The 15,000-nt window shown below is 48.9% G+C and overlaps 1 protein-coding gene across 10 annotated transcripts in view; it reads left to right on the top strand.

Moving 5' to 3' along the window:
• The window catches only part of mctp1a (multiple C2 domains, transmembrane 1a), a 114,454-nt gene that overhangs the window by 87,455 nt on the left and 11,999 nt on the right, over positions 1 to 15,000 (top strand). For 5 of the 10 annotated variants that reach the window (XM_035529707.1, XM_035529705.1, XM_035529706.1 and 2 more), the window contains 2 exons: positions 5,739 to 5,795; positions 11,211 to 11,312. In XM_035529707.1, coding sequence (XP_035385600.1) covers positions 5,739 to 5,795; positions 11,211 to 11,312 — 159 coding nt within the window. The other 5 variants (XM_027006215.2, XM_035529708.1, XR_003410367.2 and 2 more) reach the window with 4 other exon arrangements.

The following is a 15,000-nucleotide window of genomic DNA, read 5'->3' as shown; positions in this document are numbered from 1 at the left end:
TTGCCGCTGTATTATGTCCTTGTTATGTCTGCATTCTGTCGTAATAAATGTAGGCTATTAAAAGACATAGCTATGGAGACACACACAGACGCGCACCATATGTGCTCCGAACACTGAGATAAATGTGCGTCGTCACTCATACAGGGTGTTCCTTGTTTGCGTTTGTGAGCATTTCCCTGTGTTGTCAGAGTGCTGGGAAGTGGTGAGCTGTCTGGGAATGAGCCTATGGTTGTGTGGTTTCCTCTGTAGAGTGTTTAGGAAACCCCCAGCCATGACCCTGATATAACGGGAAAGTGGAGCAGAAAAGATGGAAAGAGCTAGCTGTTGCTAATTGCTTTATGTAAAATTAAACCGTGGTCCTTCAGTAAGGATCAGCATTGGGAAAGTTCTGGTTTCTGAAAGGGATCGGCCTAACTCGAAAAGAATGCAAACGTTACCCTGAACGCGGAGGAACAGGTCTCTGGAGGTCCACATCTCAGATTTGGTAACAATCATTTATTGTGGGTCCCAATAGCAGGCTGGAATATACAGGAAAAACAAACACCCACTTTCAGCTGTCATTTACTTGAAGAGGCCTGTTACCTCAAGGGTTGACATGCTGGCTCAACACTTAACCTGTAGTCAGCTGACCCCTGACTCTCGTATTCTTTGCCTTCGCTCCGCCTGCTGGCCCTCCACCAATTACCTGACCCCTCTGCCACGGGCTGTTATTGTTAAAGATTCTTTTTACCATCTGGGAGAACTATGCTCTAAACAGTAGGTTATGCTACCAAACTGGTGTATTCAAACAGGAGATGCTTAGCAGCTCTGAGATGTGTATAAGTAGGTTCCTTTAGTTCCTCCGCGAGGTTTTTTCCAAGCCATAGTGAATGGATATTATGTGGATGAATTCAGCGAGGGTGCAAGTCAGACAGATCATGACTTCTGAACCAAGGCTGTCCATCATCTGGAACTGTCAGAAGAGGACCCTTTCCCCTCAAAAACAAACAAGCAAAAAAAAAAAAAAAAAAAAAAAAAAAAAAGTAGCCAAACCTGTCAATCATGGTCTGAGCATAAGAAGAAATATCACAAAAGAACATACACAAGAAAATGATCGCTTGCCGTTATTTCACGTTGGCTACAGGGGCCACTACTGGCAAGAGCTGGAAGAACCCCCGCCTCCAGACCCCGGCTAGACCGATGGAACCTGTCAGCAGTCGTCCCCACCAGCCCCTCAAGCTCTGTTTGTTTGGAGTGGGTCGGGGGTCCAGGACAAGTGCTTGGGCTCAGTCAAGCATCAGACAGGCCCTGGAAGACCCGCTCCGCCGAACGCACTGGCCCTGAAAACAGTTTACCAGATGTTTTGAAGGTGTTAATTATAGCACATACTGTCAGAGCAGGAGAAACACAGTGACGTCTCTTTCACCAGCCTGTACGTAATTAAGCATCTTAAGGTCCTTCCCAGCAACCCTTGGCAGAGGTTGGGGGAGAGGGGCTGTGTTCCTACTTCCACCAATCCTTGAACCTTTTTCTTTCCGGCGCTCTTTAATTCCGGCTGAAATTAGCAGCGTATAGCGGTATACGATAGCTGCAGCCATGTTTCTCACATGTGTTATAAAACAAAACATTTGCATTGCCAGCAAAGATAATCACGCTAGAAGACTTCCAGACTCACATGGCATGTGATAAATTCTTTATTTGTTGCTTTTCTGGGGCTTTTTTTTTCTTTCTTTTTTTCTTTCTCTCCCCTTTTGCAAGTCTCTGTAGGTCAGCATATCATTGTTCTTAAATGCTACACAGCCCAGCAGGGGCAGCAGGCTCTGGGCATCATATATATTTCCACTGTGATGTAGGCAGTCAGCTGGAAGACCTGAAGCTCGTCTGTCTCTCACGGGGCTTGATCTTGGGAAGAAACCTGTCATGGATCCATCACTCTGTCTGACTTCCAGCCTGACGTCACTGTCGCGTGAGCCGCTATCATCTCGTGTGTCCAGCAAAAGAGCGGGCATGAAGGACCACATCCATCTCTTCAACAGCATATATATATATATTTTATCAGTTGAGAGAGAGTTGGAGGTGATCTGTACTGGAACCGAGCCTATTTTTTCCCCCTTACCTCAGCTCTTACCGTAAGAACTCGCAGTAGTTTCACACATCGCTATAGATAAACAGATACTTGAACACAGTTGGGGGTTTTTTTTTCCCCGACACTCCTTTCTTGTTTGGGCTGAGCTGTGTTTCCACGGTCTCTTCGACTGCGTGCGTGTGTGTGTGTGTAATTTGAAAAATGAAGCGCTTGGATGGGGCTTCATGAATAAGGGATAGGTTGGGTTTGTCCTCACTGCCTTTTGGTGCAGGTGGGCTGCTCTGGGGCCAGGGGTGGAGGCGGAAGGGCGGGGCCGAGAGAAGCCTGTCGAGTCCACCTCCGGCGTCAGTCCCACCTTGTTGACAAAGAGGGCTTGGCGAGATCCAGTCTTACGCTCGCGCTCCGAAAGGTGCTTCGCGCTGGCGCTGCTATCGCTGTGGCACTCGGCCTGTGAGCACAGTTGACAGGGATGCCACGCACATGCTGGTTTATAAAGGAGGGAGCGCATGACAGCAGGGGCAGAGAGTGGAGGAGGAGGAGGAGGAGGAGGAGGAAGAGGAGCGGTCTTTAATCCGCCTCCAGTACTGCCGCCTGCTCCAGTGAGATGCAGCTCGTCTCCTCTGTGCTTGCCCCCTGACAGGTGACAAAATCAAAAGGTCATGTCACTTTGAACTGGTAGCATTTGTTGCCCCACTGATGCCCCCCCACCGCCGCCCCCACCTCACGCCGGCCTCCCCCCACCCCGCAATGCTGCACCACAACAACGACTCACTCGCACGCCCAGGCAGCAAGAGAGCTTGGCAGCTCAGGTCTGTGCCACCGTATCCATGTGAACTTTTGCACCTGCGGTTTTGATAACGACGTGAGCTCTCTGTCTCGGCTCCGTGAGCTCTCTGTCTCGGCCACCGCTGTCGACGGGCTGCCGTCGCTCTCGTGCCAGGGTTTTGTTTACAGAACACGGCTGTGTGCGCTCGTGTGGGTGTTTTACGCCGGCAGGGCGGGAGAGGGTTTACGCTCTGGCTCTAGACCTCTACAGATTCTAGGCGACCGTAAGCCGTGGCACTGATACCTCCGCCGACGCTCCTGGCAGTGCGCGACCCCCGGCGTCATCCCAAACAGCGGCGTCACACTTGCGGTCGTCCGATCGGGCGCTGTGCCGCATGGCACACTGCAACGCCGCGATCACCCACCCCACTCCCGTTTTGCCCACATAACTGCGCGCTCATGGCTGAATTAGTGGATCAGATCCGACGTTCAGAAACGCTAAACCGGCGTGGTGACAGATGAACACGGGCGCCCCTCGTAGCGCCCGCTCTTTGCCAGGAGCGCGGGTCTCGGGTCAGCCCCACCGACAGAGCTGGCGTGAGCGCAAGCCCTCGCCCCGACCAGCGGGGATCTGACAGCCTGCGGAGGGACCGCCTGGAGCAGAGCGGCTCCGCTGAGAGCCCTTATCAACCGTCCAGGCCTCTGCGTTTTCTCTTGGGTCTCTGGTCCACACGCCGCATACCAAACAGGACCAGGGCCCGAGCAGCTGCAGTGGCTGCAGAGATGTCTCCCATTTCAAAGAGGAGCAAGAGGAGAAGGAGTGAGGGGGGGGAGAAGAAGGGGGGGGGGTTGAAAGTACATATCTTAATGTCAGATGGGTTGTCTGGTGTGGGCGTGTATTCCCAGCGCACCTGTCACAGCGAAGGTTAGAATTAAAAGCACAGATAGCTCTGCTCTTCCTCTGCTGATAGCAGAGAGGAGAAAAAGTGTATTACCTGGCCAGGATGGAAGTGACAGGGAGTGTCTGGATAAGGGGGGCTGCCCTCGCCGAAAGGCCGGACTTGCGGAAGAACTTTCCAGCTCTCCTGCTCTCCGGCTGCTGTCCGTCACTGTAAAGAAAACAAAACAAAAAACCCACACTGACCGATTGCTGACCCACACTCGCCAATATCTGAGTCCTGCCCTAAGACGGCTCCCTTTTTTATTTGCCCCTAAAAAAAGGCTCCGGCTGATTGCTTAACGCTCGATTTGCGAATCCTGATTGATTCTGTCTTGCTGTGCAGCGTTCGGTACTAACCTCTGATTAACCCTGCCATTGAAACTGCATTACTCTGTTGGTGGACTGATGCACGCTTCCACGAAACAGCATCATCATCAGCACCATCATCATCACCCGCTCACTGCCAGCAGTCGCTGGAGCTGGTTGCAACCCTCCCCTTTTGTTTCTGTTGCTTGCAGCATTTGCATAAGTGGCTTATGGCAGCCTTTTAAAACAAGACAAAAGAACAAAAGCTATTGTTTGCTAAGCAGCAATTTTTTTTTTTTTTGGACATCACTGAAAACTTATTTAAGGGACGTGGAGAGCCAAAATATGAAAGGGGGGGAAAAAATCATAAAGAAGAAAGAACATTGCTCCCGATAGCTTTCGGGGTTTTTAGACTCAGGAGTTGCCTTATGTAAATAGCGTACACATGACCTTGAAGCTTTTGATGTGTGATTGACAAGAGGAGCCACAAGAGGAGAAATAACGATCTATCCATGTTCCCTCCTCCGGCAACGAAAACAGACATGCGATCCGGACTCGTTTCTGGCTCCCAGGGGCCACCCTGGCTTGATGGAGTGTTTTCAATTGACCGAGATAAACTCTTTATATTCCTGCCAATGTGCCTGACTTTGGTAGCAACACCTCGCTGTTGGCTCGTCCGGATTGGTAAATGAGACGACGGGATGCGAATAACAAATGCAAAAATTGTCAGCGCAGACAATGAGAGACTTTTTGGTTGTTGTTATTACTGTGATAATAATTTGGGGTATTATTTTAGATAATAAGAGCACTCCCTTTTATAAATGATCTTGCAGCATATCAAGAAATGGTCTGCTTCACTGAAACACCTTGCATCATAAATGACAGTAATTGTATTATATTTATACTTGTGTTAGCTTTAGCAACATTGAAGACAGGGCCTGTGTTTACAGAATCATGCAGTACAAGTGCACAACATGAAAGTGCAAAACCAAAGCATTGCTTTTGATTACTATGACAACAGTGTTGGCACAGGAGCCAAACGCAGCTATTGGGCACATGGTCCTTATGAACTGTGGAGACTTTTTATGTGTCCATCTTCAACTGCCTGGATCCATTCCCTTTGTTCTTCTTTGTGTGTGTGTGTGTGCGTGTGTGTGTGTGTGTGTGTGTGTGTGTGTGTGTGCGTGCGTGCGTGCGTGCGTGCGTGTGTGTGTGTTTTCACGTCCTTTAAAGAGAATTGAGCGGCTATAGGTTTGCTTTGGGGTCACAGGCACATAACTGTGGGCGAAGCAAGTCTTAAGGGGCTTGGCTGACACTATTGTGTTGCTGGTCTCGGTCCACTGAAGCATGTCGTTAGCATTCTGTGTCCCAGCTCGCTTTGCGATGGCCAGGCTGAGGTTATAACCTCGTGGACAACACGGTGCTGTTGATGAATTTAGAGCCCAAGAAAGTGCGGGATTTCTTTTCTTTCAAGAAAGAAAACCAAAAGAAAACAAGCAAAAAAAAAACAAAACAAAAAAAACCCCCAAGCAGATCATTTGTTTTTCTTTACAGATGTGGTATTATAATCATGTGAAATTGATTTTCATTTTTTCCTCTTCTTCCTCCTCTTCTTCTTCTTCTTCTGTGTTTCTTTTGTTCTCTCCGTTTCACGCTCATTAGCAAGCCGTGGAGGACATACTGGTGGAGGAGGACGAAGACTATGACAGAGATGACAAGGTGATTATCGCACATGCTTGGAGACTTCTAGTTTGCAGGCTAACACGGATTCATTCGCAGTTAGATGACTGCAAAGATGTGACTTGACTTCCTGAACTAGAAGTGATGGAGTCTCCCTCCCAGGGGCTCTCACAGTGACGTATTCTTTGACGGTGTTTCCTTATCGGATGCTTCTGTTTTGAATCCTTTCCTGAAAAGATGCTTTAACTTTGTTTTTTTTTTGTTTGTTTTTTTTAAATCTTAAGTCCAGATCTTTCTCGTATGTCTCTCTCGCTGAAGTTTGGTTTCTGCAAGCTGTGCCTTGCTCATCTCGTGGCATTTTGAGTGCGTCACATATAGCTCGGGTCTACAGCTGGGCTTTCTCTGCGTCCGTGCCGGAACGGGCCTGTAAATCCCAGTCCCTGCACCAACGAGAGTGCTTTTCTTTTCTTTTTTTATGCCCAGGATAAAGGTGAATGACGCGCACATAAATAAACTTGGCTTGAGGGTCCCAGTGTTGAGCTTCTGATATTTCTCAGGGCCTTTGAAGTGCAATTAATAGCATTCAAATGTCTGCAGGCCAAAATGAGGGCAGACAGAGCTGGGGCTGTTGACTGGGGGACGCGAGATGGAAGGGAGAGAGAGAGCCACATTACTCTTTTCCAAAATACCACTGCTGCTGGCTGCATTGTCTGGAAATGGGTCAGTATAACTAAGGGTCTGTCTGAGGAAGGTTGTAGAAATGAGGACATAGCTGGGATAATCTGGGAAGTGTGGGGTTTTTTTTGGGTTTTTTTTGTAGTCTGTGGCAAGTTTTGAAACAATCTGCTAAACCCAATCGCTTGTTTAATCACCGGGCACACGCCAGCGTAGGCGCCACACAGCGGTATTGATGCTCTGGCAGGTTCTTAACATTTTCCCATCATGTGAATCTGAATGCCCAGAGGGCTGCCTACGTCAGGGGCGGAGCTTGCATATTAAGTATATGGGTGTAAGCGCGAAGGCCTAGGCACAGGCTACTCTACCCAAACGCAGAACTGCAAATGTACCCAAATACATAGAACTTTCTGAAAGGTAAAACATTAAGTTATTGTTGTAGTTCATTCTGCTTTCTGCAGCCGTCTCTGCATGGTTGGCCTGTGTGCACAGATCCCCAAGCACCCAGTGCAGCTCTGCCGTGGGCCTGTGTTGAAGTGAAACCCTGTGTAATCTTCAATGAAATGCAATAATATTTGGAATATTTGTGTGAACAATGACTTGGCGCTGGTACAGTGTGGCGTGTGAAAATGTAAAAACCGTTTACTCTTCTGGTGTTGGAATGGATGGAATTTTAAGGTCTTAGGTCAAGGATAGGTTTTGCTTAGGTTAAGAACTCCAAAGAAAAACCCCACCACAGCCAGGTTTGAGTAGATAGATAAATAAACTCAGCATTCTGATTATTAAACACTCCTTGTAGAGTCATGTAATGTATGATTGGGTAAACCTGGTTACTGGCTAAGTAAATTAGCCTTAGACATGGGCCAGTGTGTGGTGATTGTTCCCACGTTTTCATGTGTTTTATCTAGAAAGCTTACATCTTGTTTGTTTTACAATTGCAATTACGTTAATATGGTGTCCTGGTCAGTGTTCGTTTGCCTTGGCAAGTCTATAGAAAAACACACACACTAGACGCTACATCACAAAGGACATTTCATGCTTGAAGGTTTAACTCTCCGTATATTCCCACTGTATCCCAGCCCCGGTGTTTAGCTAGTGTCACGTCTTGGAAGCTGGCGCATTTTGAAACTCGCGATTATGTTTATCGCCATCACTGTACGGAGCCGCTCTGTATCACACACTACGAAGACCACGGTATGCCGACCCTGACAGGGTGTGCGTTTGATCTTCGCTCCTTACTGCCCGGGTTTCATTTCAGCTGTTGGGGAGTGGAAGGAGAGCCATTTTTCTTCTTTATTTCTCCTGCTGTCTCTGATTCGCTCTTCTCTTCCCTGCTCGTTCGCGCCACGACCGCTCTGATGCCGTCCTTTCCGGTTAGGTTTACCGTACCCGGCGTTGGAAGGGCGGGCGACATATGGGTGGAGCTTTGCTTTCCTCGCTCTCTTTCCGTTTCTTTTCTCACTCCCTCTCTCGCTCAGAGTTGGTGACCCCATGGTGACCCCATGCTCTCGCTGCTTCTTCTGATTGCTCAAATAGTACAATATTAAAGGTCAGGTCAGGTCAGCATTTCTTTCCCTGCTTTTTTTTCTTTTTTTACTGGATGAAGGTTTTGCAGTAAAAAAAAAAAAAAAAAAAAAAAAAAAGATGAATAAATGTGCCAAAGCCTCATTTTAATTGAACGTGAAGCATATGTTGCAAGTATGTGCAATAAGTCCCAGATGTTCCAGCCGGCCTGCTGCTTGGCTCTTCCCAGTCTGCACCAGGCAGCTATTAGCTGGATGACCTTTGGCCCCAGGGCTAAATGGGGTATTACATGGCAAAAAAGTGGAGCACCTGCTTCCCATTGGACAGCGGCCCCTGCGCGGGCCTGACCTGAGCCTCGGCAATGTGTTTTCGCTTAGTGCATCGCCGGGCGATCGTGAAAAGTGTCCTTCTTCCGAGCCGGTGTGGATATTAGTCGCTTGCTCTCTGTGAGAAGTCCAGCAGGGCTAATAGATGGTGATGGTTCAACGGCCGAAGTAAAGCAGGCACGCGGACATGACGGAGAGGGTGGGGGAGATGCAGCGGGGCTCACGGTCGACCGCGTGGAAGGTTCAACAGACGTCCCCCTGGGATTAAACACCTGCCCAGGTGAAGTGAGGGCTGTATATCAAACGTGCAGTTCTTGTTTTCTCGCGCCGGTGAGGAACACACCAGCCTCCAGATGTGATGTGGAAATGGACGACCCTGTCTAGACTGTAGCTCATGCCTGCGTCGTGCAGCACTTTATGAACCCAGTAACAGACCCCTGGGTTTTCCCAGAGGCGTCTAGTTCAGCCAGGGGACGTAGTGCTGAGTGTGTGTGTGTGTGTGTGTGTGTGTGTGAGAATGTTGAGGAATCTGTCTCCAGAGAACTCACTGTCACCACCAAAAGAAATCGGCAGCCTGCATAATAACAGCCGGAAACATCTTAACACCTTCTCGCTGAGCTAAAAGCAAACACGTAGATGGAGTGGCAGGTAATTATGTAGGTGATAATGAGCTCACCACGCCCTGCAGTATTATTGTAAGACCCACCAAATGCGTACGCGTGGACCTTGAGAGGAATGGGGGAGCGCCAAGACTACGGCTATTAGTCGATATGCCACCACATCTGGTTTGCAGCTGTGGTTGTCTGTAGCCTCCCCCAAAAGGTCAATGGGTCATATTTTCTGTGCTTTTTATAGTTGGTGCACTGACCCTGGAACAGACTTTAGTGCTCATATGCTAATGCATTGTAACTGCATGTACTGAAGGAACTTTGTTTTCTTGCTCCGTTTCATCCTTTCCAAGATGTGCATTGTACACGGCCTAATAATTCTCACTTCTGAAATATCGTTATAGCAGAGGTAGTCTTTTGCCATCTCAGCTCCACATTCCGATCTCCTATGCCCCTGTTAAGTGTGTGATGTTCACAGTACTGCGCTGGGCTTGCTGTACGTTGGTACAAACGCCTAGGTATGAAGCCAGAGAGTGTGAAGCGGTGATCCGTCTCTGAGGCTCCAGGTCCCTGGGCAGAGAGCTGGTGGAAGGGTGGTGGGATTAGGGCTTCACGCATGGCTGGACACTGGAGCAGTTCTCTTCACACACGCACGCACACGTGCACACACAGCCTCAGGAGGAGGCTCCAGATAAGATACACACAGCAATCATGTCAAGCTCACAGGTTTACCAGAGCTTGCACACGCCTCCTTACATGACCAACAGCTGTTCAGAAATGTGTGTGTGTGTGTGTGTGTGTGTGTGTGTGTGCGTGCATATGTGAGTGAGTGAGTGTGTCTGTGTGTTTGTGTGCATTTGTGCTTTCTTCTCATTCTTTCTGTTTGTAGAATGCAGCAGCGGGTAACTGTGTGGCACTTCCTGTAAGTAAACACAACAAGCATGGAAACACTGAAGACATTCTAGTTAGAGAGGGAGAGAATGTGCTGTGGGAACATTCTCTTGTTTCACTTTAACGAGAAAAAAAGGTAAAACGAACACATTGTTGGGTGTGCAAATCCTGTTTATTTTTATTATCTGTTTTCTTGTTGTTAAAGTATATGTATATATGTATCTTTCATCACTGCTCTTTCATTCAGTTATAGGAGATCAGATAGCAGCATTCTGGGGAAAGGAGGTTTGTTGCGGTCTGGCTTGCTTTGGCATTTACACTCAGTAATCAGGCATCTAATGGGCTTGCGGGAGCAGCTGGGCTGTCTGATAGAAGCAGTGTGGTTATCGATGCCCTGACAGGTGCATGCTGGGTAATAACTGCCGCTGTATCACAGTCTCGGTGCCCTGGGGTGCCATTATGACACACTCCCGTTTCCATGACCCCTGGGCCTGTCGGCAACCCTAAAACCCATTTCACAGCCAGATCTCTCGTCTCTCTCGTCTCTCTGTCTCTCTCTCTCTCTCTCTCTCTCTCTTTCTTACTCTCATCATCTCCCCATAACTCCACAAGGGCGATATTAGCAGAAGAAAACACAAGCTAACCCCCTTGCACCGTGAAATGCCAAAGCTCTGATCCCAATTCATGCACAATTATGTCAGCTGGAATCGCACATTCCTAGCACGGCTTATCTGTAGATGCCACATGGAGCGCTCAGCGCGGCGGATGGGAGCGGTGCAGTTGATCTGGCTGATAGCTGCATGCCCGCATGTAATTGGCCTAAAGAGTACGACGGGGATTATTTTTGATACTTTGAAAAACTGTGACTGAAAACTTGTTCTGGGTCTTGTGATTCGCTGCGCGTGTCCTCGGGTAAGGAACCCTACGCCCACTGACCCCCCCCCCCCCCATCCCTCAGGAGTGCTGCGGAGAATGGAGCGAGAGAGATGGGAGGAAAAGTTTGTGCCGTTGTGAGTTTTTCTTTTCTTCCACGCGCCTCTGGAAGATGAAAGACGCTTTTGACCGGTGTTATTCCCACCACTTTTGTTTTTCTTTCTTTGAACCACTCCCTCCTTGCTTTTCTTTTTTCCGTAGACATGCTCTTAGGGTCTGCATTTTAATCATGTTTGACTAATAGAAAAAGAAACACAAAGAAAGGTGCTACGATAAGAAGAGTGCCCACGGACTCTCGGCGTTGTCTCAGTGCACAAACACAAGCTCGCCTGTCCTTTCCCTGATCCATTCGATCCATTTTATTTATACTTTCCGTTCTTTCATGGTCCCTCCAGATCACTCAGTATCTTTCAAAGTATATGCATGGTTTTTTTTTTTGCCTTAATTGTTTTATTACCTTGCTTTTAAAAGGATCTCAATTTATTCTGGTCCACAAGGTGCCGGGCTCTGGCGCCTTCCATGACGGCTGTCTGCCGCAAAGCCATATCCTCGAGGATATTTTGGCTTCCTGGCACTTTGAGTGGATTCGCGTCATGGTGGTAAGTGTGGTCCGTTTGTCTCGTGTCTGTCTTTTGTGACCCATCCTCTGTGCCGTACATTCGGGCTGTGTGTCGCAACGTTCCCCCACCGTTGTTGACTCTGTTCTCAGTTGTCCCTCATCAACCCCACATCCGTCTCTCCCACCCCCCAGTCGGAGGAGATCCCAGCTTTAAAACACCAGGTGTGTGTAATATTAGCATAGCTGCTAACATGTTTTTACGTCTTGGTGGGAAACGGGGAACTACTGAACCCCTAGTGATGAGACGTAGAAGTAGAATGACCTTTATTGGATTTCAGAACGTTTAGAGTGCCGTTGATGGTTTGGTCGGTACCAACAGCATGGCAACGTCGACCGTGCTAGCGAGGACTCCATGTCCCTCGTCACGTCTCGTGTTTTACGTCCCTCTCTGTCCTGCTTTAGCTTCTCACACCTTTCTCCGGAGTCCCGCGGGACGGTCCTAGCATGCCTCGTTAACTGTATGTGTCTGCATCTTGACGCACCCACGCTGCACAGGGATACTTGTGCTTGCACGGTCACCGCTGCCTCCCAGGAAGCCACTGAGATCAATCAGCGCCGCCCTCGGGTGACTGGCACTCGCCACGCCACCCCCTCAGCTCCACGCAGCGAATCTGGAACTTAATTTACAACAAAAGACCAAGATTCTGTGCCAAAAAGGCAAGGGAGCCAGCTAGGACCCTTTTAACTGCAGTTCTGAATGAATCATGAGAGTAGATCCTTGGTGTTTTTCTTCAAGACGGAGAGATGCCTTTGCCTTGTCAGTTGTAGCGGCGTACGTTTTAAAGAAACGCCGTAGAAATCCCACATTTGCACGCGCAGAATAGCAGGTCTGAACATTAATGTGCGATGAAGGCGCTGGTGATACTTTTAAGAGACGCGTGTGGGAAACGCTCAACATTTTGTCAGTGCAGCGGGAAGACGTAGGCAACACGGATTTCTCTGGTACCGAATGTCCCGCCGAAAGCCTGCGGCAGGCAGGCGGCGGCTGTGGTGACGTTCGTGTTGGTGGGCCAGCGTTGTGACTCCGTGACGGCCTGTTTCTCGAGATGGAGAGGGCGAGAGAGCGAATCCAGGGCAGTGGATGAAACTAATTGTGCCCCATTCATCATCAAGCGGCACCCTGGGACCCGGAGAGGACAGGATAAGGGGAGCAGGCGTACCAGGGTGAGGAAGGGGGTCGCAGCGGGGGCGAGGGCCAGCGGCAGCGGGTCGGAGGAGGCCTGGAGGGGCGCACGGGGGTAGGGGAGGGGCCGTTGGAGGGGGCGGGGAAAATGGGGGCAACGTTCGGCCCGACCTTGAGGCTGATGGAGTGGCTTGCCCGTTGGGTGTGGATGCCTGGAGAGTAATGGCGAAGGTGAACCTGGCTCTCCGGCAGCCCCATTAGAGCCTAATGCAGTTGTTTTAGCAGTGGAGCCATGGGAAGCAGAGGTCGGGCCCAAAATAAACTTCGTCCTCACCCGTGTGTGTGTCTCTCTCTCTCTCTCTCTCTCTTTCTCTCCCTTTCTTTCTCTCTCTCTCTCTCTCTCTCCCTACATCTCCCTTTCCCTCACTCTGTTTCTCTCTCCCTCTCTCCCCGATGCATGTTAACACCTCTGTACATCCACATATCAAAGTGAGTAGTATGGCACAGTGGTGGCACGGAATTGCACAGAATTGCTACAAACTTTGGCTGAGGTCCACACACAGACATGGACCAAGTTCCTGGATGCTCTGGCGTCGGAGTGAGCGTCTGCTAGAGGAACCTGTCAGGACACGATGGTGGAGAACAATAGAGAAAAGACAGCCGTACCCTTATGACAACAGAGAGATGTATATATTTCGCCTGTTCTCCAAAGGACTCTTGGGGGGTCTTGGGTGGGGGTAAATCATTTATTAAAAAAATGCTCACTTCAAAACGAAACATCTGCTTCTTTCATGTCGTTCTGGCGAGGAGCCAAAAGCACCCAGCGATATCGAATGCTGGTTGGAGGTTACTGTTCCAGCCTAAAACTGAGCGCTCTCCAGCCGTGATGGAAACCCACGATACGCTACCATTTGCCTGGAGAACCTCTGACACTGTTGGCTGTGCAGAAAGGAAAATGAGCGCTTCAAAGTGTTTACACTTTAAAGCATCCAGTGGATGCAGGCGTTTTTATCTCCTAACGATTGCTGTGCTTGGAGTTGTAGGACAATGGCAGGTACATATGCCATATGTCACGTTCCCAACCGACATCTTTGTGCTTGTTGCTATCTGACATATTCCTCCCAAAGGAGCCCCTGCTTCAGACATTTAAAGACTGTATTTAAGAAACATTATGTGCTGCAAAGCAGTGCAGTGTGGAATGTACAGCTGACAGCACACCCTTGCTTGGAATTGGACTAAATAACCTTCTCAAACAATGAGCCACTCTGGTTTCTAGGTGTTCCAGGTTACTCTGCAAAGTCATCAAAATGCCTCCATCACTTCTACCGTCTCGACACTGATCGCCCTGCCGTTTAAACCCACAGCGATTCAACTTGCACTGTAAAAAAAGAAAAAAAGAAAAACTGTGTGAAGGACGAGTTTGGGTGGAACGCGAGAGTGACAGGATGGCCGCTGTTAGACCCTGGTCCACAAGGCTCCGCGGGGAAAAGCCTGCTCCAGGGCTTGTGGCCACACTCACCGCTACCATGTGGCTTCCTCTGGCCATGCCGGGCTTCCCGGAAAGCCTCACTGAGCGCGCTCAGAGAACAATACATGTCTTTCTAAACAGGAGTTGCGCGCGCACGCGAGCGCACACACACACACACACACACACACACACACACACACACACACACTGCGTAATAACACGGATCCTCTAAACGCTACTTTGGACAGCTGCAGTTAGTGATGTAGGACTGCTATAAGCATATGTCTTGACATGCAAAATTTGGCACATCCAGCTGAAAATATATTGGGTATTGTATACGAGCGTAATTAGCATTCTTCCTCCCTGTTTAACACAGAGAAAAGGAAAAACGGAGCAAATGAGATCCTGCAAAAAAAAAAAAAAGAATTGCCAAATTTGTGTTTTTGCAGTGTAATTCATAATTCATATAGATATTTTTCGGGGGTGGGAGCTTTGCATCATTGATCCCTTTATGTAAACACCTGGCACGCAATATTTAGGATGGCTAATGGGATCTAGTGAGCAGTCGTGGGACGTTTCGTTCTCTACCAGTCTGGTACGTCCCTCAGATCTAATCACTCTCCGGTTTTAATTAACCTCCCAAAGTGCTTCTTCGCAGAGATTTCACAGGACAAGCATTTCCCTATCTGCCCCTTCCTCTCTGCCAGTCATAATGAATCAGGTGCTAATGAACTTCTTTTGGAAAATTTCATCCAGTTATCTAATTTTCTGGGAGTTGCTTTTTTCTTTTCAGGTTTTTCCGATAAAAGGTGGGGCCGAGGTTCGCTGAAGGGACTTTTTGGCTTCATCTGGAGCTGGAGGTGTTGAGCTCCACGCCTCCTCCTCCTCCGGGATGGCTCTCTCTGCTCGCAAACGTCTGGGTCAGCGCGCCTTTGGCTCAGAATGAAAGGAGAACTTTTCTAGGCGAGCAAATAATACCTGCGTCCAGGGAGCAGCTCAGCCAGGGACGAAATTATTTCATTTTCGTCTCGATCTCTTATCGGCTCCTTTGTTTCTCCTCACCTTCGGTGCTGGGTT

This window comes from Electrophorus electricus, chromosome 9, assembly GCF_013358815.1.
Source record: "Electrophorus electricus isolate fEleEle1 chromosome 9, fEleEle1.pri, whole genome shotgun sequence".
Lineage (NCBI taxonomy): Eukaryota > Metazoa > Chordata > Actinopteri > Gymnotiformes > Gymnotidae > Electrophorus > Electrophorus electricus.
The sequence above is the reverse complement of the archived record's forward strand: the minus strand, read 5'-3'. Positions and strand labels throughout refer to the sequence as shown.